The sequence below is a fragment of the Nestor notabilis genome, unplaced genomic scaffold (genome assembly GCF_000696875.1).
Source record: "Nestor notabilis isolate BGI_N333 unplaced genomic scaffold, ASM69687v1 scaffold35443, whole genome shotgun sequence".
In the NCBI taxonomy this organism is placed as follows: Eukaryota; Metazoa; Chordata; class Aves; order Psittaciformes; family Psittacidae; genus Nestor; species Nestor notabilis.
This window is the reverse complement of record NW_009923941.1, coordinates 1-24,988: the sequence shown is the minus strand read 5'-3', so window position 1 is coordinate 24,988 and position 24,988 is coordinate 1. Positions and strand designations below refer to the sequence as shown.

The following is a 24,988-nucleotide window of genomic DNA, read 5'->3' as shown; positions in this document are numbered from 1 at the left end:
TCATGGGACTAAATTCATTCAACTAGTGAACAAATCTATTCTATACATATTCATGATGACCTTGTCAGACAGCGGTCATATCAGTATCAACTTCTGAGTTAAGTAGCACAGTTTTTGGAATAAAAGGCTAGCTCTTTAGGGCAGTAAGTGAGTCTTTTCTGCTTGGCTGTACAGTAGAGGACATTTAGTGAATTTTTGTTATGTAAATACATGGCAACTGTACCGAATAAATTTACCATTCTTCCACGCTGCACACAAAATTTATCTAAGAACTCACTCTTTGGAATCTGAGAACAGTTAATATAATGCTGTTAACATAGTGCAACAGATAAAACCAAACATACTTGTAATAGGACTGTTATTTTCATCTCCTGGTATCCATGAGAGTTCAACGCTTCTTTCTAGCTGACCTGTCAATTCCAAGTCAAAGGGTGGATTTGGCCGAGCTGTAAATCAAATGAAGAGAAAGTAAATAATCACACCAGAATAGATACTCAGTTTCATCTTACATTACAATAAAAAGAATTTCACAAATACGGCAGGGCAGATCTATTTGCTTACGTAAGCACAGTTTAATGGCCATTAGCATGCAATAATTACAAAACAGAGATAAAATGGAGAACTGATGTACCTGGAAACTCCTAGACATTAACAAGAATCTGTATTTGATTTTGAATACATCTGATTGCACTGTGATATAAAAATGTAATGAGATGCAAAGATTTATGAAATGCATGTTTAGTTTATCTTTAAATGATTATGGGTGGTAATCTATTGCAAGTAGAAGTATTTAATAAAAATTTGAAAATAAGGAAGCATTCACATCAAAGAAGCTTTGCTAGAGTCACTACAAATATTTTACATGTGAATTCAAAACAAGTATAGTTCAAATAAAAACTAATTGCAAGTTAGTCTTTTTTTTTTTTGCTGTACTTTTGATAAATCCTGAAATACTATTCAAGCTGTTAATACACATCCTTATAGGATATAAAGTCGTAATTGTCTATTCTAAATTGCTGAAAATAATTAACTATATGACTTGTTGCCAAAAAATCAAGACTAATGAGTAGGTTTATTTAAGAATACATAAGCATTTTCACTGAATGCAATAGGATTTATATAAAAGTGCTTAAAACACTCAAAAGTATTTCGACATATTATATTGCATTTTAAAACCCTAATTCAGGAAAAAAAAAACCAAATTAAAGGCTGTATACTGTCAAATTTAAGACTGTATCTGACTGAAAGATTTTTGGGTTGATTTCAGCTTTAATTTAAAAATCCTTATTAGCAATTTCATCAATCATAAACCAAACTGGTCAATATGGTCCTATCCATTTTATGAGTGAAGTAAAATGAAGACAAATTATGAAATAAAGCACAATAGACCTACAAAGCTGCCATCAGAAGTGGAATCAAAGTAAAAACATACCATAATTTGGCTGGTACAAGTTCTTTGATAGTGAATTAAATTTCAATGAACAGTTGGATTTACCTTTTGGATCTTTCATTTATTATATAAGTAAACTGCATTACAGTGTACTCTGTTGAGAAAATCATCATCACACTGTAACAAACCTTAGTTAAAAATAATTTACCTCTCAAAAACGTTAATTCCCTAAAATAGAACGCAGCCTGCATAGTAAAATTCCAAAGTCCAGTACCCCAGTAATGAAGCAGTTGGTAAAATGGGATGAAACCACACACACAAAAAACAGGAAAAAGGGAAAAAAAAGATGCTGTGCTTTATAAGAGGCAAATGAGAAATATGTCTGACAGATGACATTGAAAGAGAACTTTGTATTAGTTTACCGTAAATGATAGCTGGAGTTGGGGGAGCAGCTGAAAAGAACATTAATATAAAGGATTTAATAAGTTAGTAGCCGAAGTAACAGAATACTGTAGGTAGTTAAAGACTATAATTATTAGAGACAAATAAAAGTTAATTTATTTAAAGTAAATGGTTGGTTTTAAAAAATGTTGATAATTTTTCATTGAAAAGTTATAAAAACATCCTTCAATGTTTCAGCCATTTTTAAAATAAGGATAGATTTAAAAAATAAATAAAGTAAGCAGTCTTATAAAAACTACTAAATAAGTACTAGACATTTGATGAATGAGATACAATAGTATATCATTCCTGCACAGGCATAAGATCACAGCACAACTTTAAAACACAAGCATACTTGACTTTGAATCTTAGCTTGAACTCAGGTAAGAATGATTCAGAACATTTACTTAAAACTTTCTCACAGATTGGGAGAAGAGGCAAAGAATGTATTTTGCAACAATCTGCAATCATAGAAACTTAACAGAGAGAACTTCTTTAAAAAGAAAATACTTGAAAAAAAATCATACAACCAAGCATGCTCAGCCTTTCTGAAGCATAATATAGCTGCAAAAGAGATTCCTGACTTAAAATGCTTATGTTCAAATACTCTGCAATATATAATCTACTGTGTTAGCTCAGATGTGATCCAAATAGAAACCTATACAGCATGAAACTAAATGTGTCCTGTAGTTACTGGACTCCTTCGAAAACAGCTGATTAAAAGGCAAACTTTAGGTTAAGACTATATTTTTAAAACACTGAAACACATTTACAAACAGGTGACACTTCCTTTATCCTGTTCTAGAAACCAAAATTTGTGCTTTTCATTTTAAATCTAATGCTGTTTTCATACTTAACAGTAATTAAACACAGTCCTGCTATCATAAAGTTTGAGAGTATTCTTACCAACAACAGTGAGCACAGCACTTGCTGAAACACTGTCCAGAGTAGTATTAACTATGCAAGTGTATGTTCCATCATCTTTATCAGTTACATTCATAATGGTCAAGTTGTCTTTACCAACTAGAAACCTGTAAATACAACAGATTCAGCCACTGATATTTCAATTACTGGTACTGTTATAAGAAGCTTGCATAAGACATTACCAAATCCCATGTACTTGCGTATTCAGCAAATATCTAGATGGCAATGTAAGCTACAGAACTACCTCAGCCTTTTCTACATTGCTTTTGAACATCTTCCCACAGTAACTGTCTATCTTCATGTAGTTTTATTTCCAAATATACTCAAATAGCTTCTAGTTACCTGAGATCTAGAGGAAAATTGTTTTCCATTATCTCTTTGGCTTCTTACACCAGTTATCTTCTCCTCACAATTGATATACACGGTCAATGTACACAAATAAAAATTTTTACATCTCATTTTTTTTTAATTCTATCTTAATATTTTTACCATGATAGGTAAGTCCTTTAGTCACTAAATACAAGATAGTGATGATATTATCAGTCTTCTTTGGAAAATGTCAGTAGGTCAATATGTTCCTTTGAAAGATCAGGAAAAGGAGCAGACAAAAGAAACTAAAAGAAAATTATTTGTCCATACCTTTCATCATCTGGCAGCTCATCATTGTCCTTCAACCATATAACAGTTGGTAATAAGGTAGAATCATGCTTTATTATACACTCAAATGAAACTTGGCCATATCTCTGAATCACTTTGTATTCTGGCTGTTTAATTATCACTGTTGGATCTGAAATTTAAAATTAGTATTAGATATTTAGAAAGTCTGAAATTCTATGCTAATCTTTGATGAAAGAATGATTCATTTCTTACCTTTAATTTCCAATTGCACGTCATTTTGTATCTTTCCTAATTTATTCCTCGCTACACATGTGTATGTACCAGTACTATCCTTCTGAGCCACCGGAATTTCCAAAGTTCCATTATCATGGAAAATGTATTCACTTCCACGCAAGATGCTACCTTTCACTCCCTTAAACCTTTATATAAAAAGTGGTATCATTATCCAACATCATAGTTAAATTATGCTGTATTTTATTATCAGAAAATGCAAACTGGGGACTGCCACATTAGAATATATAGCTAGAATCACATAATGTAATTTAGACAGAATCACATAATGAATTTTACTTTACTCTTCACGGATAGCTTAACTACGATGTTAAGTATATGTTCAGTATATGTAATATTATGTTAAGTATATGCAATACTATATTAGAATATTATAATCAGCATATATTTAAAAACATGCTTTTAAAATTGTGCATAGACTAAAATTAGTTTTAAAGCTTTAAATGCTTGTTTCCACAGATATAATTGTCTCTTTTTATATAACTTAAGCACAACAACTGTAGCTCACCATTCAATTTCAGGCTTAGGTGAACCAAAATAAGCACAGTCTAGCAATGCAGGACTATCTGCGATGACTTGATACAGTTTATTAGCAGGAGTTAGAATTCTTGGTGGCTCAGCTGAAAAGACAAAGATACAGATACAAATACGCAAATACAAAATACTAAGACATCCAGAATGGCCTAAAGAACTATATGTTATCATCCTCCCTGAGGTGATTTCTGGTCTCAGTCTAGGTCCAGTTACATTCTACTGCCAGTAGCCTGAGGAAATGTTAACGTAGAAGAATTATCTAGTGAAAAACAAATATTTCTTCCCTGTTTACAAGTAATAGGGATGGGCACCAAAGACAATGATTTCAATTGGAAAATTTAAATCAAAACACACTTAAAGAAAAGAAACTCCTGGGAAAAGACTGAACTACATAATTTTGAACAAACCTGCAGCTAGAAAAAAGCTAAAATGTATTTTGGTGAAACACCAAATTAAATATTTTCTTTAATTTAAAAGATAATGTCTCTCAATTAAAACATCTGTCAGTTCCTGCAGGACAGTCTTTAGAGCCCATTCTGCTTAGGATTTTCTACTAGCTTTGTTAAATTCAGTGAGAAGAATTAGAGAGGCCACAATATCTTCTAACTAGAAACATGTTCTTGGGAGGCCTTGAAGAAAAAATACATAATCATGCAACAGCAATTTAGAGATCATCTGTTTAACAGATCCAAAACATTCACGGTCAATGAAACTGTGCTTACACATACTAACTTAAGGAATACTAATTCCTGCTTTATTTGTTATCCTTCTGTTTGCTTGATTTCACAAAATCATAGAATGGTTTGGGTTGGAAGGGATCTATTTAACCTAAATCTCTCCTCTGTCAGCTTAAATCCATTCCCCATTGTCCTATCACTACATGCCCTTACATAAACAAAGATACAAAATTTCTTCCAAGTTTTTTGCAGCTCATGAAATACATCCATTCCCATTGAAGACCTCAAGCAAGGCTTGAGCATGCAGTCCCTGTAGTAACAGGAAAACATCTGAATACCCCAGAAAACTGAAAACTATAAAATGTTTCTTACCCAGAACATTCACAAATGCATTTGCTAGCAAGTATCCATATTCATTAGAAGCATTGCACTGATACACAGCACTTGACCTCTCTTGCACATGTGAGAAAATTATGGTATCACCATCCACCCTTCTGCTAGGATCTTCTGGGGCAACTGTTGGTATAAAGAAAAAAAATAAAAACTGTTTTTCCTAAACTGTTGGGGATGATATGTTACACACTTCTGAAAAGAAAAAATGATTTGAAAGACCCTTCACCCTTTCTTCTATTTTCCTGGGTGACTGTTCACTGGTTAGGATGTGAATTTCAACACAATCAAGGAAGTTCTTCCAATTCTACAAATATTTAATGTAGGATGGTAGAATTCCCATTTCGGGGGGGTGGGGTGGGGTGGGGTGGTGTTTCTTCTTTTCTTTTTCAAAGAAGTGAGGCTGAGAAAATATTTTGCATGTACTACAGAGGAAAATACTCATATGACAAGAGCCAGGCAAATACAGACAATATCTAGGAAAAAAAAGTATTTCTGAACGTCGAAAGAAAATGCTGTTAGAACGACACAGTCCTCTGTGACTTAAAAGATTCAGCATTTCAAATCGATTTTTATACCACAAATAACTCTCCAAATACAAAAAGTGCCTTATTCAGTTGAAAATTATCTTGGAGTAAAGCATAAGCAATTCTTTAAGACAAAATCAAGAAACAATCTTCACAAGAGCAGTGATCGTAGTTCAGTAGGTTTTTTTTCTTTCCCTTATGTAAGAATAGAGAATATCACCGAAAATAAAATTCCAAGATATTACTGAAGAATAATAGCTGTCTGCTACAATACAATTGGATAGAGTTAGGTAAAATGGAGAAAACACTTAGCTTGTAACACCACACTACATAAAAATGCACAAGCTGTAGTTCACTATTTAAAAGAAATACTATATAAAACCAGATTAACATTTTTTAATACTGAAAATTAATTTTAAAATTATTTATATACCAATATGAAAAAGAAATGCATAAAGAAATGCGCCATAGCTTAGTTGCATCATCAAAATTGACACCCTTATGCTTTGTTGGAGCTTGAGAAAATACGTGTATTTGTGCAATACATTTTCATATAAAATCATTTCTCATTTCTTTGGATTCATAGAAAAGAAACGTTCTGTAAAGTGACAAAACCTTTTGATTCAGACAATATCTCAGTACTCATCTGTAAAGAAAACGCAGAAATTTCTACTACATTTTCTCAAATCTACTGAAATATCTATTACTGAATTCTCTAAGAGAGAAGAAACCAGAGGAAGGGGACCACAGATTTGTGCTTGTGCTTACGGGTATTTCACCTTGGGTGAATCCTAAGGACATTTTGCATGTAAAGTAATTACATTAATTTCCAAATAGATGCCTCAAGAACAGTTTTCAACTCCGTGTTTAACCCTTATTTTTCATCACTCTGAGTTCATCTCAATATTACAAATTCAAAAATTTTGGAAAGGTACAGTAAGGTACTACTGGAATTTAAATGCTACGCTATTTGGATAGCTATGCTATACTGGAATTTTAAATGCTATGGACTTCTGGATTGCTGGCATTTATTTTTCTCTTCTTTGGCTTTACTTTCTACTGTGTTCCATGTTTCACATTGCTTCCCATTCTATATAAACGACATTTTCATTAAAAGATTCATGGGCTGAAAATAGACGGAGCAGGTGAGTAGCCCAGCAGGCAGGACAGTCAGCTGTGAGAAGCGGTCTGTTTCTGCATACAAATCACCATTAAATGGAAAATACGCAGGACCACCCTCCCAGGAGGTAGGAGATCTGCCCATGGCCATTCCAATCACCCCTCCTGCCTGCCCCACGCTTGGGGCTCCTCTCCACTTATGCCTTCTGCATCCTGCAGGATTTTCTGCCCACAGATCTTCAATGGGTGCACAGACTCCCACACCCACTCCCATACATAATACCTTACAGAATGACAGTATAGCCCCTTCAGAGAGATGGAAGCCATTAGTGCAGTCCTCTATGACTGAAGAAGGAACTGGATCTTAAAAGAACAATCAAACCATTAAATTATCATAAAAAAAAGGGTAGCTTCTCCCTTCCCACTGCTGTATTTAAGGGAAAAAAGAGATATCCCTCTTCAGTTATTTGAAGGAAAAGAGGTAGGTGCCTGTTCTCTGAGAAGAGCTTTAAGCTGTGGGTCGCAAGAGGGAAAGAAAAAAAACCGAGGAAAGCGTCAGGGTAGTCAGTGCTTCCTTTGGTCTGGCCATTTGCATGCTGAAGGGCACTGGTTTTAGAAAGCTCCCTGTTGAGACTGGCACCTATTCAACAGTCTGTCTTCTGACACGCCGCATCCTCCCACGCAGCACCAGCAGAACAGAACACGTCTTTGCCCATGTACTGCACTGTCTTTTGCAGGGCCAGGCCCTAAAAGTTAGATGTGCTGTCAGCCAGCCGCTTTAACGATCTTAAGTATACACTGCTGCACACACACAAACACACACACAACTGCTGAGGCTGGAAAGGACCTCCGATATGGCACGGCCGCTCAAGTGTTTCTCTGTATATGGATTCTAGTCACATTACAGGATAGGTGCATAAAAAGGAGAAAATTATTTTGACATCTTTGACAAATCTAATTTGCTGCTGATAGGCAAAATGGCAAAGAATTACTTAATACTTAAAATGGGTTTGTACAATTGAGATAATGAATTATGAGGATTTGCTCTAGGACTTCTGCTGCTGTAACAGACAGTTGAACATATGCCCTGTAACAGCCAACATTTCCCCCCAGTAACATTAAGTCTTAGCTTATGAATGTGTTTATGTTCTTTTGGACAAAGACCCGATTGCCTGTTTTCACCTACTTTTGTCTTCTTGACTTCGTAGCCACGTCAGCATATTCCTGAGAATATACCAGAGAAGGTACAAATAATTCACCGGCAAGGAGGTATATACCTTTGATTGTGATTTTGTAATCTGCTATTGTTTAAAAAGGTTAATGTAAAAATCATCATTCCTGAAATCAGAGTTCCTTACATTGTTACCATGTTCTGAAATACAACAGAGTACGAGATCCTGCTCACATAAGAAGTTCTCAGCACTGCTAACTTAAGACTCCAGGTCCCAGAAGGCACTAAACTAAGGTAGTTTTTGTTGCCGGAGAAATATGACATAACCTAAGGTAGTACACATTTTTTTACAGAAGAATGTTGGAGATTATAATCCTAATTTGTAGGGTATGTGAGTACTAACTGTTTCTATTCTATAGTGAAAAGGCTGATGTCATCCTCAGATGATTCCTTCTGGGTGAAAACAAGCTGAAAAAAGGAACGGACAAAATGACTGCTTTTCCCTGTATGAAAGAGAACACGTGCATCTTTGGCATGTTTAAGAGCTAGTCTTACCTAGATCAGTAAAATGTCACAGAAAAACACAATAAAATTGAAGCATAATTAGAAAAAAAGCAGAAATATTCATTACTGTCTTTAGATGCCTGCATCTTCTTTAGCAAGTCAAAGTTATGAATCAAAAGTAATGAGTCCTACTCTGCATGTATTCACAGTGACTACATATGATTGTTGGAAGACAAATGTAGTAATACAAAGTCTGTTGTTTAAGTGTTCTAGTACTCAGTCACTTATTTCTTTAGTAAAGCTGAGCTATCATTTTGCATCAACAGCAGAATATGAGTTTGTCAGAGAAGCTGAGACAATTATTTAGTTTAGATTTTGTGATGGATGCACTTCTATTTGAAATAACTGAACTGTGGTCCAGGCAGATGCACAGCAAGCAGGCCTAATCAAGGTTAATCCTATTGTGTGAGGCTATCAGTGAGGACTCAGTACCAACCCCCCCCCCCAAAAAAAAAAAAAGGTCTGAGAGACTGTTTTGGCGACTGGGCTGATAAGCGGACAAAACTGCATGAATACAGCAGAAAATCTGACTACAAATCAACCACTTCATGTTATAAATATCTGCAGCCATCTGGGCCCATTGAGCTCTCCCTCCATAGCAGCTGACTGCACAACGGTGATCTCCCCTTGAGCAGGGATTCCTCAAGGCTGAGGGATCCCTTGTCTTATAGCAGACACTGATGGATTGATGTGACATTTTTTTCGCATGCATGTAACACTTAAGACACTTATAGCTTATGTGACAATCTTTGTATCTAATACTGACTTTAAATGTAATAAATAGTAGAGCATTGACCACCAATCCATCAGTACTTATTAAATACTTTACGTATCTAAATTTCCTGATTAGAACTCAATAAAGTAGCTCAATTTCCTGATTAGAATTCAATAAAGATCAGACATGTCTACCTGATCTCTGACTCTTCTGCGACAGATTTTTATACTGAATATTTGTTGTAGTTCTATTACTATAATTCCATCCTTAAATTCCTATGCCAGATGCACAGTTCCAACACAATGACAAGCAGAAGCAGAGATTGAACTCCTCGGGGCATCAGAGTCCAGCAAATTTCCCCTCACCCTTCCATGTCTCCGGTGTACTTGTATGTGTACTCACAGAGAACACGACGGATGACGAATCTCTGAGCCAGGGATTATCAAGACCTTTCAAGAAGGAAATCTATGGGCTAATGTTTCTCCTTAAATTCAATGTGATTACTAATGGAGACTAATTAAAACCTAAGATTCAATGTGAAATGTGATATATACATAAACAAGCAAAGAACATGTTGAAAGAAGATAAATAGTGCCTTTCAGTTCAGTACTTTGTATAAATCTGTGTATTTAATATTTAATAGCTCATCATGAACTATGAACCACTGAACCAATAAATTTGTCTTTTGTGCAGTATTTGCAATGCCTTTCTGAGGCCCAATTATGGAAGTGCTTCCCCTTCCCAATTAATCTGGGTTGTTACTTTTCTTAAAGTTGAGATATTTATGCATGGTTTCCCTTCGTAAAACTATGCTGAATATCTAAGCAGTAAAACACAATGGGTTATGCAGAGGTATAAATAATGCAGATCTTGAGCATTAATTGAAGCACAAGGCAAGACAGAGTCATGGCCTGAACTTTCAATTGCTACTTGCCAAAGTAATTCTAATTGACCTCAACGGGACTGTGCATCTGAGTTCAAATTACTCCTGTGAGTAAATAGTAGCAGGTTAGGCCCTTATCACTCCAACATGTCTGAAGCATCTTTCTTTCCAGATATACTGGAGTTTTTCTTTTAAATATTATTGTTGAAGAAAATTAATTAAAATACTTCAAAGAAACTGAAAATCTTCCTTCAGAAATATCTTTTTATTCTGATTAATCTGGAACAAAATGTACGCTATTGCAATAGCAATTTTTTTATAGGTGCTTCAGATACACATTTTTCTTTATTTTTTCTCTTTTCCCTATTGGTATCTAAGCCTCAACCTTTGACTGAGGTATGGACAATGGTTTTCTTCAACACTTCCCCTTCCTTGTCTCACTCTATTATGGAAAAACAAAACTGGAAGAATTAAGCACCTCCCAGTTGTGCTTTCCAACAGAAAATTAAAGTATTGCAAACAGATTACTGGGCCACAGGAGGCACATATGATGACAGCAGGGCTTTGAAATTCAAATGTAGCTCTTTTTCTTTGAAATCCTTCCATGGGTGTAGCTCTATCAGCACTGCCCTGAAGCTGAAACAACCGCTTTAGTTTCCTTTTACAGTAATTTACTAACCATTCAGTTGGAAGAAGAGGGCCTCAATTCTATAATTTAGTAACAAGTGAACAAAAAGGCACACTGTACTTGGTAGTTTCCAGACCAGCTTTTGATAACTCTGAATAACACAAAATCACAAGAATCTTAAGAACTGCGCTTTCTGCAATTGTGATACTTCTTTCTTAGATGTCCTGACAGACTCTTTGTACAGGAACATCCAACCAACTTGCAGTTAAATACTGAAGGTGGATAAAACTTCATCCCTCCTGAGCAGTGAAAGCGGCCTTTAACATAAGGCTGAGCTATCCACTTATTTATTTCCTGTGTTATTTTTATTTTTTCCCCCTACTGAGGTCCAGTGGGTAATTTAATTAAAGTCACTTAATTTTTACTGAGTTCCCTTCAATAAGACTCTGTGTACTGACTCCTTGAGGCCAGCCAGCCAACATATGCTGCCCTCGTATTCGGGAAATTTGGTGGCATCCTGCAGCTGCTTCTGAAAACTTTCTGTTTCTTAATGTTTTACTGCTATCCTGGAAGAATGCAGAACACATTGCTTTTCTGGAAAATGTACCTGTTTGTTTGTCATTTGAATAGCATGTCCTACAGCTTTGACAAGGCAGCAGTGTGAGGCAAAGGTCAATCTCATAGCTGGGTGAAAAAGATTTTACTAGTCAGGAGGCCTGAAAAGAAGAGTTATACTATCAGGACAGCAGGATAAAAATCTCCACAAAACAAACACAAAAAGCTAAAGGTAACAATGTAGAAAATAGTAAGGAAGTTGAGACCATCAAAAACTCAAAAAGGAAAGAGCAAGACAGGTACCAAACTTCAATTATAAGGCAGGCATTGTATATATTTACATACAATGCTTACAGTAGAAAATAAAATCGATATTTTCCTGTAACACCACTGTTTGATGAGGTGGTTAATGTCAGTTTACATAACTTACTTATTTAACCAACTAAATCTCAGTCTGAAGATCTCAACTTTTAATCAGGATTCCTGAAACAGGTTCTTTACTGAATATTTTTATCCATTTCCTTATATACCCTTACTTTTCCCCCGAAGTTGCGCATTTTTCTCTCCAATTCCGTTTAATCTGTCTTGTATCCCAAACATTTTGAATATATCTAATGAGGGTTCTTGATTACCTGTTGCTATCTCTTAGATTCTCACTGTAGAGAATCTTTCTCCATGTCCCAAATTCTGTGGCATTTACTTCATCAACAGACCTAAATATCTCCTGAAACTCCTGAAAGTTACACTGTCATACTTTCAATAGGTCAGCATAGACCAGTATCTTAGAGCACACTATTTCTCACGAGTCAACAGGGTACACTGTTTTTATGATATCATTTTGTGACAGAGGAAGGATAAAGGTAGAAGAACCAAGTGTGATTTTATGGTACAGGCCATGCAGAGTGCAAACCCAACTGACCAGACAGTGCAGTGCCCTCCAGCAAGTTCTTTCCAAGTAAAGTTGTGCTGTATGTAGCAGCTGTCCTGTGTCTGTCCTACAGTGTTGCCCGTCATAACACTGCAGCAATTACGTGACTCAAACACCAGTCCAGGGTTTCTTTTCTTACTCATGCACACAGAAACAGCTGTTACACTGCCATAGGGGTTCCTTTTCTTTGACACCTACTCGGCACAAGTTGTTTGCCAGGTACTTGCTGACACATTCATCCCTTTTTGCTGCTGCTGCTTTTTAGAGCTGAAGCCTGAAAGGCTCAAACATACTCCAAGCTGCAAATCCTGCACAAGTACTCTGTGCATCCATAGATGTGAAGACTTGACTTTTTATGTCACCTTTATGATTCCTAGACAAAGTTACTGTTGCATGGGGCAGCAAAAGACAGATCTAGCAAATGTGACTGCCATTGCAACACAGTGGTAAAATTTACCAACCAGCAATAGCCCTGTAAAAGGGGCATAGCATGCTATGTTACTATAGCCCCATCTCCACAAGGATACTACCAGCTGAACACTAGACACAATAACCAGGAGTACAGTCACAAATTTTAGTGTGCTCAAGCACATTAGAAGTACATTTCATTGTTCCACTTTTATGAACCACAGTATTTTTATCACCTCATTTAGAATTTAGCATTACCTGTCAGGCAAAAAACTACTCAAATACACAGTCTTCATTTATCTTTGAAAAAAACACCCTGATATTCCTCATATTATCTTACACATCTTCCTGTAAAGTAATTAAGGATCTTACTTGCTATGGGAACACCATTTGCCAACCAGCTTATACTAGGCTTGGGGTTGCCATTAGCTCTGCAGATCAATGTCCCATCTTCTCCAGGAGACAAGACCAAGTTTCTGGGTGCTGTTATCCAGTATGGGGCAGCTGGGGTTAGGAAGAGAAACATAGCAATTGTTTCCCAAAATCATGTAGAGAAAATCATAAGGCACAGTCATGGTAACTAGGAGGAAATTCAAACAATGCATGTATAGGAATAGACTTGCAATTACACTGTTAATTTTTTTTTAAAATACGTATACATATATATATAGTTTACTCAGTGATTAACTAGTGGATTATACTTTGTTTAAACTGAGCCATTGGCTATTCACTGAATTAAAACTCTGAGATAATCAACAAGAGGTTCTTTGTTTCATTTAGGGTTCCTTCCTTTGAATCTAATTTGTCTTTCCTAAAGAAAGGAGAATTTATTTGAGTATGGCATCTGCAGAGACTAGAGCGGTCTTTTGATTAATTTCAGAGATATCCATGCTCACAGCAGTTAGGCTGTTAGAAATGAACTCCAGTTTTATTACATGTCAAAGGTGAAATTTAGAAATGGCAAAATCCTCCGTCTTGCTGAATTCAATGGGTGATTGCAGTGGGGTCAGATGTTTACCTGAGACAGCTAAAGACATACAGGGATCACAATGAATGGGACACTGTCCTTACCAAAAGACACTTATCTATGTCTCCATCTCTTTTGAAATAAATAACTACTTTGAAATAAATAGCATATGTTATCACATCGTGCAAATAAATTTCAGAATTTGGATTGACGGACAGATGCAAACAGAAAATAAAACTTCTGCTCTTAAAAGGAAGTTGAATGTGATCATAAAATGATGCTGATCTACAACAAAATAAATGGCTATTTAGCATGCCAAGTAAGTACTACAGCTGATTATTTCAATGACTAATTAGCTGTCATTCCATTTTTTTTTCATGGTATTCAAAACATACTTACAATTCCTATTTGGACAAGCATAGTGTGTTTTTAGTACTAGTAAGACATCATCTTGAGGGAAAAAGAAAAGAATAAGATAGGAAACCAGAAATGTCAATTAAAAGAGGAAAAGGCAGAAGAAGATAATAAGACAATAGTAAAATAGAGATGAGAAAGAATCTGGGCTATATGAATGGAGAGCAGAAAAGAGAGAGAAAATAAGGAGATGAAGAAGTGAGATGGGGAGGAAGATACAAAAACAAAGGAAAGAAGCAGTCTAATAACAGATAATCAAAGGACCAAAAATAAACGTAGAACTGGCATAAACTAAAATGATTTTACTGCTGTCACTGTACAATCTCAGTTTAGCCTGATGCTGTACAAAATGACATATTAAAAAAGAGATTAGACATAGTGAAGTCCTTCCAGTGCTAGAATTCAGTCAGTTTAACGATGATTTCCTCAGGGTTTGGGGTTTTTCTTACCATTATCATTCTTCCTTTCAATTATATTCTGTCTTAGAAAGCTTACTTCAATCTTGCATTCTGGACACTGACAGAACTACATTAAGGATTAATTTAGTATTACCTTTCACAGTTACTGAAATGACATGATGAGCAGAACCTAATATATTCCTTGCTATACATTTGTAGTTCCCAGAGTCAGCTTCTGAAACATCTATAATCTTGAGAGTTTTCTTAAAGTTTTCAAAAAACGTTCTGTTGGCTGGCAGTTCCCCACCCTCTTTAATCCAGCGGATTACTGGTGTGGGTCTGGAGGAGCAAAAGCACAGAACAAGTTAGGGACTTGAGAAAAAGAACATGTGATTTCAATACATTAATGTTTTGAACATATGCTTTACAAATAATTATTTTAAGAGCCTTTACCCAGATTCTGGGACATGTCGAGCAAATGCGCAAAATATGCCAGCATTTGTTTCTAGGAAATGACAAGTGTCACTAACACTGTCAATGGCCATCTGTTCGTAGGCTTCATAATTATTGAATACATTTGTCTGCTGATTAGTCTAAAAACCCTGACGGTTAATAAACGAATACAAGTAATATTTCAAATCTTACTGCACTTATACTACTAAATTGATGCTCATGGTGCTATAGAAAGTAGCTAGCCTTTACATAATGACAAATTTATAATGGTCCTTTGTGTACACAACATCCTAATGCTTCATGAATGTCATAAATTTTACAGCAGAGTTGTAAGAAGACAGAAATATTTCCTACAAGAAATCAAGAATGAAAGATCAGTGCAGAGTCAAGTATAGCTTCTTGCCAATGAACCATGCCTAAATCTTCACTATGCCTCATGTTGTCCACTGAAGTTGGAAGTCGTCCAAATACATGGGGATATACTTCCAAAATTACAAGAAATTAGACAGTGTCGCTTACTGAGTAGAATTTGTTATCTCAAATAGTAATGACTCTAGGCAAATATTCCCTTAGCAGTCTAATCTCAGTTACTTTATAACAGAGACACCTACCAAAAAATTGACTTCTAATTATGGTATCAGTAATTAGGAATAGCTGTTTTAAACAAATTCTGACCTGTGTGGACAACTATGTAAGCTTCTCTCATTGAACTGTTCTTTTAGAAAACTACATGACAGCTAAAGACACAAAGACATATAACGTATAATATTCTATTTTTCCCCTGTTTTTATTCAGCCATTTTACCCGAGTTTGGATCACTGAATACTTGTATTGCAGAGCTGTCAAAAAGCATGTAAATTTATTGCAGATGAAGATTACCCGACCTGATGTTGCTGCTCCCACTCTTAGGTGTGGTTTTGCCAGTGGTGCTGATGCAGACACCTTAGCAGACCACACCTGAAACACTGCACTGGTGCTTGTATCAAGCTATGCCAAGCTGCACATGAGCGTGCCCTGTGGAGCTTAGGCAAGTGAACATGTGCATGATGCTGTGCTGCATCATTTGTGATTATTGGCTTTCCTCATGGCTACCTCAATGCACTCTGCATTATATGCTTCTGTGCACTCTAAAACATGTTTACAGTTCCTGAAATAGGTACTAAAGATTTTCTACTTCTGCATAACCCAATCTATTCTCAGATTTCTTTCCGACAATAAAACTTAATTAATTCATAACGTTAAATTGCTCTTTGGTAATGTTCTACCTGCATAATAACCAGCACAAGCAAACTTGAATTACATAGAAAAAATAAGTACCAATTAAACTCAAGTACAATGAGAAACTGGATGCAAGAAACTAAAAGTATGTTCTAACAGCTCCCACCTAGCTTATCTACTTGGTAATTATCAGCGTATGTAAGACCAGCAAATTCTTATCTACTTTTATGTAATCTGAGAGCCTAAGAATTGTAAATATAGGAAAAACCACCCCAGAGGCTGCAGATGTGTCCAAGTTTACCCCATGGCATTTCACAGAATCATAGAATAGTTAGGACTGGAAAGGAGCTTAAGATAATCTAGTTCCAACCCCCCCTGCCATGGGCAGGGATGCCTCACACTACACCATGTTGCCCAAGACTCTGTCAACCTGGCCTTGAACACTACCAGGGATGGAGCATTTACCACTTCTTTGGGCAACCTGTTCCAGTGCCTCACCACCCTCACTGTAAAGAACTTCTTCCTTATATCTAATCTAAACTTCCCCTGTTTAAGTTTGAAGCCATTACCCCTTGTCCTATCGCTGCAATCCCTAACGAAGAGTTGCTCTCCAGCATCTTTGTATCCTTTAAAAAAAACAATGGTACAACCTGAATCCCCATATCCTGGGGATATGAGATGGCAGAGGCCATACTTATGTCCACATTCAGTTCCAAAATCTGATCATGCCCAAGAAAATGGTGGGCACCCTTAAAAGAGCTCTTCCCATTTTACATTTCTGCTTGTTTTAAATACGTGTAGTAACTTTTTAAACATCTCTGGAATGTTTCCCTCTGTTTCTGTATTTTGATTTAGAAAAACATTGTCTACAAAGTAACTCACAATCCGGCTGCAATGCACTCCAACAAAAGCACATTTCCTCTGAGTTCCACTTTGGTACTTGTGCTACCTGTTGGTGTTAGCAGAACCGGCTGCCTCTCTGTAACTGGCCTCGCTGAAACAAGAAGAAATAAAATAATTCATTTCTAAATTCAATTTTAACACTGATCAAATACATACATCCATTCTCACATTTTGGACAGAGGTTTTGCTCCACATTGGCCGTTTAATTAAAAAATCATTGTGTAACACACCTACACAGCTCAACAAATTAGTTTTTTGACAGACATATATCAACCTGTTAAATGCTACAATTTTCAACACATACATGAAAAATGTTATTATTAAAGATTGGAGCAATTGATACATAGTTTTTACCTAGGCAACTATGCAGCCTTAATCCTAAACAGCCCCTATTCACTTCAGCAGAAATAATATGGAAAAAAAGAGGTCACTGATGGCAGTTACAGTGGAAGACTGGGCTTCCACCAAAACACAAATAAAGCAAAGTTATTGTATTCAGAAGTATAAACCAAACTGATAAAAGCTGCACTTGACTTCACAATATGCTTTGTTCAATATCTTCTAGACAATGCAAAGTGTTTTTTCAGAAGTCAAGCCTTGTATTCTCCTCTTGCTATATATTAACTTCAAGTCAAGCTGTTCCTCAGACTGGTAATAAAGAATCATTGATTACCCCACAAGAAATAACCACAGTAAACAGACAGCTATAAATATAAGACCCATTTCTGACATCATACTCTGTTGGCTTTTGAAATACTATGGTATTTCATGTGCCTTCATGGAAGTCGCAATAAGAGTGCTTTCAATAATAGAGTGCCTTCTGTAAATACTCTAATGTTCTTTTATAGCTATTTTAAAATATAGGCTTAAATTGCTCTAAGGTGCAATAGCAGTCTGAATCTTTACAGTAAATTATTGCATTTTTTAAAAAATGTGATCAGAAACAAATTCTTGTTTATTAGGGTACAAGATTTGCTGATAGATTAACATAAATACAACAATTTTAATACTGAATGTGCTGTGAATTTCTTAAAAACTAGAATACGAACAACTTAAAGTTGGGAGAAAAGGCTTGGCCTAGAGTCAAGATCGCAGTTGGTAGTCACAGGCAATAACTAATCTACCCAGTTTCAGCACTGCCAAGGACTGCTGATGCATTTTGCAAGTCTACAAAAATTCAGAAGAATTACCTCTGATACTTCTGAGCCGTGAAACAACTGAATGGTGTTTTTCTCACTAACTGTACCTGACATATCATTCTGTGTTCAGGTACATAGTCCTTGTTTGTTCCTGAATGACATCTTATTTTTATGGAGAGAACTAAAACATTCCGTGCCCCTGTTCTATTTTAGATTCCCATAAGTTATGGTTTAATATGTACAAAGCCTCATTAGACAAGGAAAAAGACAAAAATAGAACAAACATCATGTATTTTCTACCTATCTCACATAATATCGAGTGGAGAGTCTAGAACCTAAAGTGTTACAGTATCAGTATTGCTCCAAAGTCAGCCTCATTAAACATACATACACCTGTTTGGAAGGGTTTAATTCACAATATACAAAAGACCACTCAACATAGATTAATGTAAAAATCAGCTTAAACACCAGACAAACAAAACTCATCTTTCCCCTAAGAAGTTATTTATACAGCGAGTATTAAAGTGGTTAGATTTTAATTAATTCCAGTTTTACACTTATGAAATATGTTAAAAATGAATGGTACATTCAATAAGCTGTTAAATGTGAAGTGCATCTGTTAAATGCTTAGTTGTTGTTGTTATTATTATGCAGTGTGTGATATTGAATAGTCCTAGTGATAATGAACACATTTACTATGTAAATTGGATGAAAAATACAAAAAAGCAACGTAGTACAGCAGCAATCAAATAGGCAAGTTTTAAAATCTGCCCCAGTGTGAAAGGACTCATTTATTACAAGAGTTTATATTTTTTATGAGCCATATGTTAAAATAACATTGAAACATTAAATACTTCTAAGGATCACACTGTGCAGTCCCTTTCTAAAGTATGAATTATCACCAGCACTAATAGATACCTTTATTAGAAACTGAAAAGGGAGCAAACGGTTAAGAGGCCATGGAGGTGAAGTTAGTTAAACTAAATGCTACTACGAAACAGGGAGTATCAGTGGGGACCAGTGTAACTCACCACCATAAATATCAGTGTCACTCAAATTAGCAGCTATAGTGTCATTCAATGAATCCACTGAAATAAACAGAATATCATGAAGAATGCATACAAGAGGGATAAATCAAAGTGCTCTGGGAATCAAAAGGTGATGATATGGCCACGGCGAGTTAATCAAATGATTGATTAATTTGTTTCAATAGTAACTTGATATTCTTGGATACGAAAACCATCTGAAAATTATTTTCTTTATACTGTATTGTTTCAATATTTCTAATCTTACAAAACATTGTTTCAAAAGACAAAGCCTTATAAAGGGAAAAAAAATTACAGCTTTTAAAAGAATTATATGTCAGGCAAACTGGAGATTACTTTTTACAATTATACAGAAACATAATTTCTTATTCAGAATTAAAATGACAAAATTCCCTAGCATAACATTACTTCAATTTGGCAAATAACTTGACAATTCTGGATAAATACTATGTAAGTATGTAATTAGGTAATGCAATACCTACTTGAAAAGACTTTTACAGAAATGGGTTGTTTCTGCTGTATAGTTTGTGTATGATTAAATCTTGCATAGCAGATATAGTCCTCCCGAGTGTCTTCTGGTTGCACATTAGAAAAATAAAGGTCTCCATTTAGACCTTGGGAAACTCTTTCACTTTGAGGCAGCCTTTGGAAAGCTAAGGAAAAACAAGAACACATTTATCTCAATTATAATACACACTTCATCATTACGATCTGCACATTCCTCATTTGCTCGATTACACTGTTTGTGGGTTTGTAACTACAGACTTGCAAGTTTCCTCGTGAGCTACCTTGTCTTCCCATTCTTCCCCAGTGGGTTAATATACAATTTACATTAAGAACTCCAGCTGCTTTTGGCTTCATACTTTTGGACTGCATGTCTGCTTGTTCCTTTGTTTCTACAGAAATTGAAATTCTCCGAATTTTAACTTAGAGGCAAGCCCCACCATCAGTGGTCTTGGTATGCAATGACCAACTATGTAGAAAAACTGCAAGAAGTAAACTGAAGTTCTGCATAAAACCCAAACTCACCATTATCCATCCAAAATATTATAGGTGGTGGTAAGCCAACAGGAGGTCTGCAGTGTAGTACTAATGAATCACCTTCTCGAACCTGATTTGGTTCTAGTTTTTCTTTTGTCCACAAAGGGGATCCTACAGAAAGTCATTTTAACACACATAAAAACTAAGGATTGACAAAAATTCCAGAATTTAAGGAAGAAATGTACATAATCTAGAAAAACAGAAGAAATTCATGCATCAGAATGTTGAGTCTGATCATGCTTACTAAAGATTTCATTTTTGTTCTTTGAAATTTTTTTCCTGTGAGAAAAGTAGTGTTTCTTTAAAATATTTTGACAGCAATGATTTGCTGAAAGTATAATCAATGGATTCAAATTATTTTGGCTACCCAGTAAAGGTTCTGTAACAGTATTAGTTTTAACTATAATAATGGGGAGGGGGAGGGGAAAAAAAGAAAGCTATGCTCTAAATTACAAAAAAAAGAAAACCTTAATGAAACAGCATTATACATACAGTTTTATTAGAACATGTGAGAACAGCACATTTCAAGCTGAGAAGCTTGAAAAACTGATCTGAGCTAAAAAGCTGTAGAAACAGTCTACCATTAATCACAGTTTTTTAGCTTTATCTTCTTTTTGGTCCAAATCTGTTCTGCATTAAAACTATTATTAAAACTATGGAGCAAATTCAACAGAAAGAGAATAAAAATTGTCTTCCACAGTCAAATGCATTAAGGATTTACATTTTTTATTCTAATTGTAGAATCATATACACAACCCAATTTTAGATATGGTAAATCTTCCAGACATACAAAAAAAAAAAAAAAAACCAGGAAAGTATTTTGCTTATTAAATTTTCTAAGGAATACTAGAAAGAACATGCAATACATTATTAAATCTGAATATCAGAAACTATACAATACTATCTATTTCTTCGATAATTAGATTTTTAAGACAGGGAAAAACCCTCCCACATTCATAAGATAAGCGCTCTAAAGTGTTTCACATTTTATGAACATTAAAAGCTTCACTTACTAGAGGGTCTTATTACAATATTGTTGGAAATGGCTGCTCCTCGTTCATTCCTTGCTGTACACTGGTATACTCCTTCATATGCTTCTGCCTTCCCACCATTCATAATATTTATGACAAGGGTCCCTGAATTTGGTTTCATTGTTACCTGTGCATCTTTATCTATATCAAAATGAGTTCCATTGCGTGTCCAGGAGAAGCTAAAATAATCAAAACAAAAAGAAAAGTTTCTTCTTCAGTTGCTTTTTGCAGATTGTATGTAGAGAAAGAAGGAAAAAGTAATTTTCAGTAATACGTGGTGTTTTTTCTTTAGCAGATAAGTAAGACTCGTTCCCAAACTAAATTAACTAATAAAGAAATAGAGCGCTTTTTAATATCAGAAATCTGGCACTGCTTTGAGATAAAAGGCTTGGCTGAACTTGCTAACAGGAGCCATTTCAAAGTCAATATTTAAAAGAAAAAAAAAACATTAAAAAGATTCTGAAGTTAATTGTATATGGAAAAGAACTGATTTTCTTTCTACTAAAGATGATACAGTAACATCTGCACAAACTGATATTGCTAAAGCTGCATTAGCATTTCCATTATAAAACCTATTGTTGAAAGGGTTTATAAACCTGCCTTTAAAAACTTGCTCTGGGCTGAAATGTGTCATCTTAGGTCCCAGCAGGAGACTATTTCTTTAATTGGTTTGGCTGTTTTAAAGTTATGCAAGTGAATTAAAGACTGTGTGGTGAGTTTGATTTCTTTTCGCTACTCTAACACAAGCAACCATGATTCTTTAAATTAAATTTTGCAGTCTGATAGCCCATAATTACCCTAGTAAATTTATACTGGTGTTACTCAAAACAAGAGATGCTTTGAAAAGTAGTCACTAAAAATTAAGACTTAGAACTCATAAAAAAAATGTAAAAAAGCAGAGATTCACAGTCTCCAACTTACACTGCTATAAACACTACTTACTTACTTACGCTTTGTTAATGGTCAAAAGTATAGTTACTGAGACCTAAACCAACACCTGTGAAGTGCTGAGCACTTACAGGTTCAAATGGTATGAACAGCAGTTTTCTTACTTGTTACAGCTCATCTTTGTAGTCTTAAACAAAAACACTATCTATGCCTGCCAGTTAGAATGCTTCCTAAAAGTAGAAACTTGTAAGGTACTGCAAAAAATCATATTCTAAGTGACTCAAACTGTGTGCTCACAATTAGGATTTTATTTCTGCAGTAGGAGGGCAGTACTGGACATGCTATTTGTACCTTGTAGCAGGGAAAAGCAGAAGAACTGGACCTGACCAGCAGTACTGCACCACACTGCAGTGTTTTTGGGAGGAAGAGCATGCATAGTGAACCAACAGTCAACCTGCTCCTTGTGACCTTGCAGATGAAGTTGTGGAACATGGGGTTTCTATAATCCTCTGCAAGCAAAAACTCTAAAGGATACAGAGAACTGTCATATAGCTCCAAATAAGAAGTGGCAAGTGTGGTACAACCCCCTGAATTTGAGATTACATGGAAGTCAGAATCTTTGCTTCTTGAGCTACAGGTAGCAGCACCTCCATAAACGTTTATGTCAGTTGCTCTCACCAATAAGAGGTTACCCTGCTTTAACAAAGAATTCACACTCCAGGCTGAGAAAGTTTATCTTCAACTTCAGAGCTTTGAAGCAGCTCAAACTCCAAGATGCATTTGCAGGTCATCAAGACTGATGGATCAGCCTAACTATTGAAATAAATTATTTGGATGCCATATCTTTAAAAGAAGCAAAAAGAAGCACAAGTTTATAAAATTAATCAGAAAATTCTGCACTTAAATCCTCCCACTTCCTCTGTAACAGGCGAACAAAGTGAGATGCAGGTTTGATGAGGAAGAAAGCTGCACAGCCACAAGTCCTGGCACATGACTCAGATAGGTCAGTCTCACAGACACTGCTCTTGTTCTCTCAGGTAAATAAAAAGGCATTCAAGAGAAACACCTGCAGAAGCAGTACAGTTGTCCCAAAGTGCACAATAACCCTTCAGGACAACACCCAGACTCTTGAGAATGTCACTGTGCCTGCTAAATTAAAATGCTGCTAAACACAGCAGCTTTATGTAACTCCTACCAGTAACAGAACACCATAAAGGGTGAGAGTATCGCAGATAATATCCGTCTCCATTCTGCTGCCCAGCACAATAATGACCATGATCCCAAGGAAACCAGAAGGAATAATGTAGAAAAAACCCTGGTTATTCAGGAGAACTATATTTAATGAGCTCTGCGTGTGTCTGAATGAACAGTTATAGACTGACCTTGCTAGTAAGTTGTAGCATAACACTGATAGCAAAGAGATGAACAATTCTCTTCATAGTCTCTGAAATCAGAAGCAGTTAACTAGTAATACCACAAAGTATCACAGCTACTACTCTTTCCAGTGCAGGAACTCAGTACCTTGAAATGAGTAGTTTTCAAATATTTGAAGACACTGAAACAGGGCCTTAAAATGGAAGATGATCAGGAATCTGATCTATACACAGGGTTTCCATTTCTGCCAAACCCAAAACTTAAGGCTATTAAATACACTTGCTAACTTAAAGCTACCAATCACTAAAATTGATACACATTACATAACTTTGGACAAAATGCTTATGTATTTCAAGATAAGCCTCATAAAATGGAACTATTTACAAACCATTAGATTTTCATTTATTAGTATTACTGAATTTATTCAGTGTCCACTCTTCTTAGATACTGCCTAACTCTGGAATATGACTGAGTTGACGGTATGGCACACCTCTTAGTGCTTTCCATGCGCATTTACCTATCTGCTCTTGTAATAACCCAGTATTTTTTTGTTGTTAGAGCTTTGAGGGGAAAAAATAATACAGCTGCTTGATGACTATAGAAAAATTTAAATGTCAAGTATGAGAAGAGCTGAATTTATGTCACTATCTGGTAGCTGTTTAAATTACAAAGGTAGGAATGAGTGCATGTTTCTGCATGTTCAAACACATACATATGTATATACTTGTCAGTTTACAAAATTTACATTATTTTCTCCTAGTCTTCCTATGCTGTTAGGCCAACAAAAGCAAAATAAAATGCTACTAACCTAGGAGGTGGTTTTCCTTTTGCTTCACACTGTATTACGATATTCTCTCGAGGGTCAACAATGTAATCTTTTGGAGACTGCTGAGTTATCGTAGGAGGTTGTGACACTTCAATATAAGAAACAGAGAGGAATTTAACAATATTTTCAAAAGTTTAAGGAATATCATTTCTATACATCAGATTTCAACATATTTCCACAAAACCAAAGGACACTTGCATTCTAAGTCCAACATATCCTGAATGAAGAATTGTGAGACATACATATACACAAAATGTTTTTTACCACACAGAAGGAAAAAATACATCACTTTGTATTTCTAAACATTTTACGTATTTCCAAATTCTCTATGGGTGTAAACTTTTCACACATTTATTTTGCTCACCATATTGAATTAATCTACAAAGCATACTTTTAGAAGCTACTTTTCAGGAGTAAAATATATGTTCTAAGTAAAAGACTCTGTAAAAGATGAAAAAAGTAGTAAACATGTAGGAAAAGCCTAGTACTAATTCTCCTTAAAAAAACCCAAACAAACAAACAAAAAA

At 35.5% G+C, this 24,988-nt stretch overlaps 1 protein-coding gene across 1 annotated transcript; it reads right to left on the bottom strand.

Annotated features, from left to right (window-relative positions):
• Nucleotides 1-297: 297 nt before the first annotated feature.
• Nucleotides 298-24,549, bottom strand: LOC104404058 (neuronal cell adhesion molecule-like; the record flags this gene model as incomplete). The annotated part of the gene is made up of 14 exons (XM_010012403.1): nucleotides 298-446; nucleotides 1,813-1,842; nucleotides 2,738-2,862; nucleotides 3,395-3,542; nucleotides 3,626-3,792; nucleotides 4,173-4,284; nucleotides 5,248-5,391; nucleotides 13,136-13,267; nucleotides 14,697-14,881; nucleotides 17,096-17,207; nucleotides 19,784-19,954; nucleotides 20,331-20,453; nucleotides 21,356-21,552; nucleotides 24,444-24,549. Coding segments are annotated over 14 exons (1,901 nt in total), but the record flags the coding sequence as incomplete, so codon positions are not given.
• Between the last annotated feature and the right edge of the window lie 439 nt (nucleotides 24,550-24,988).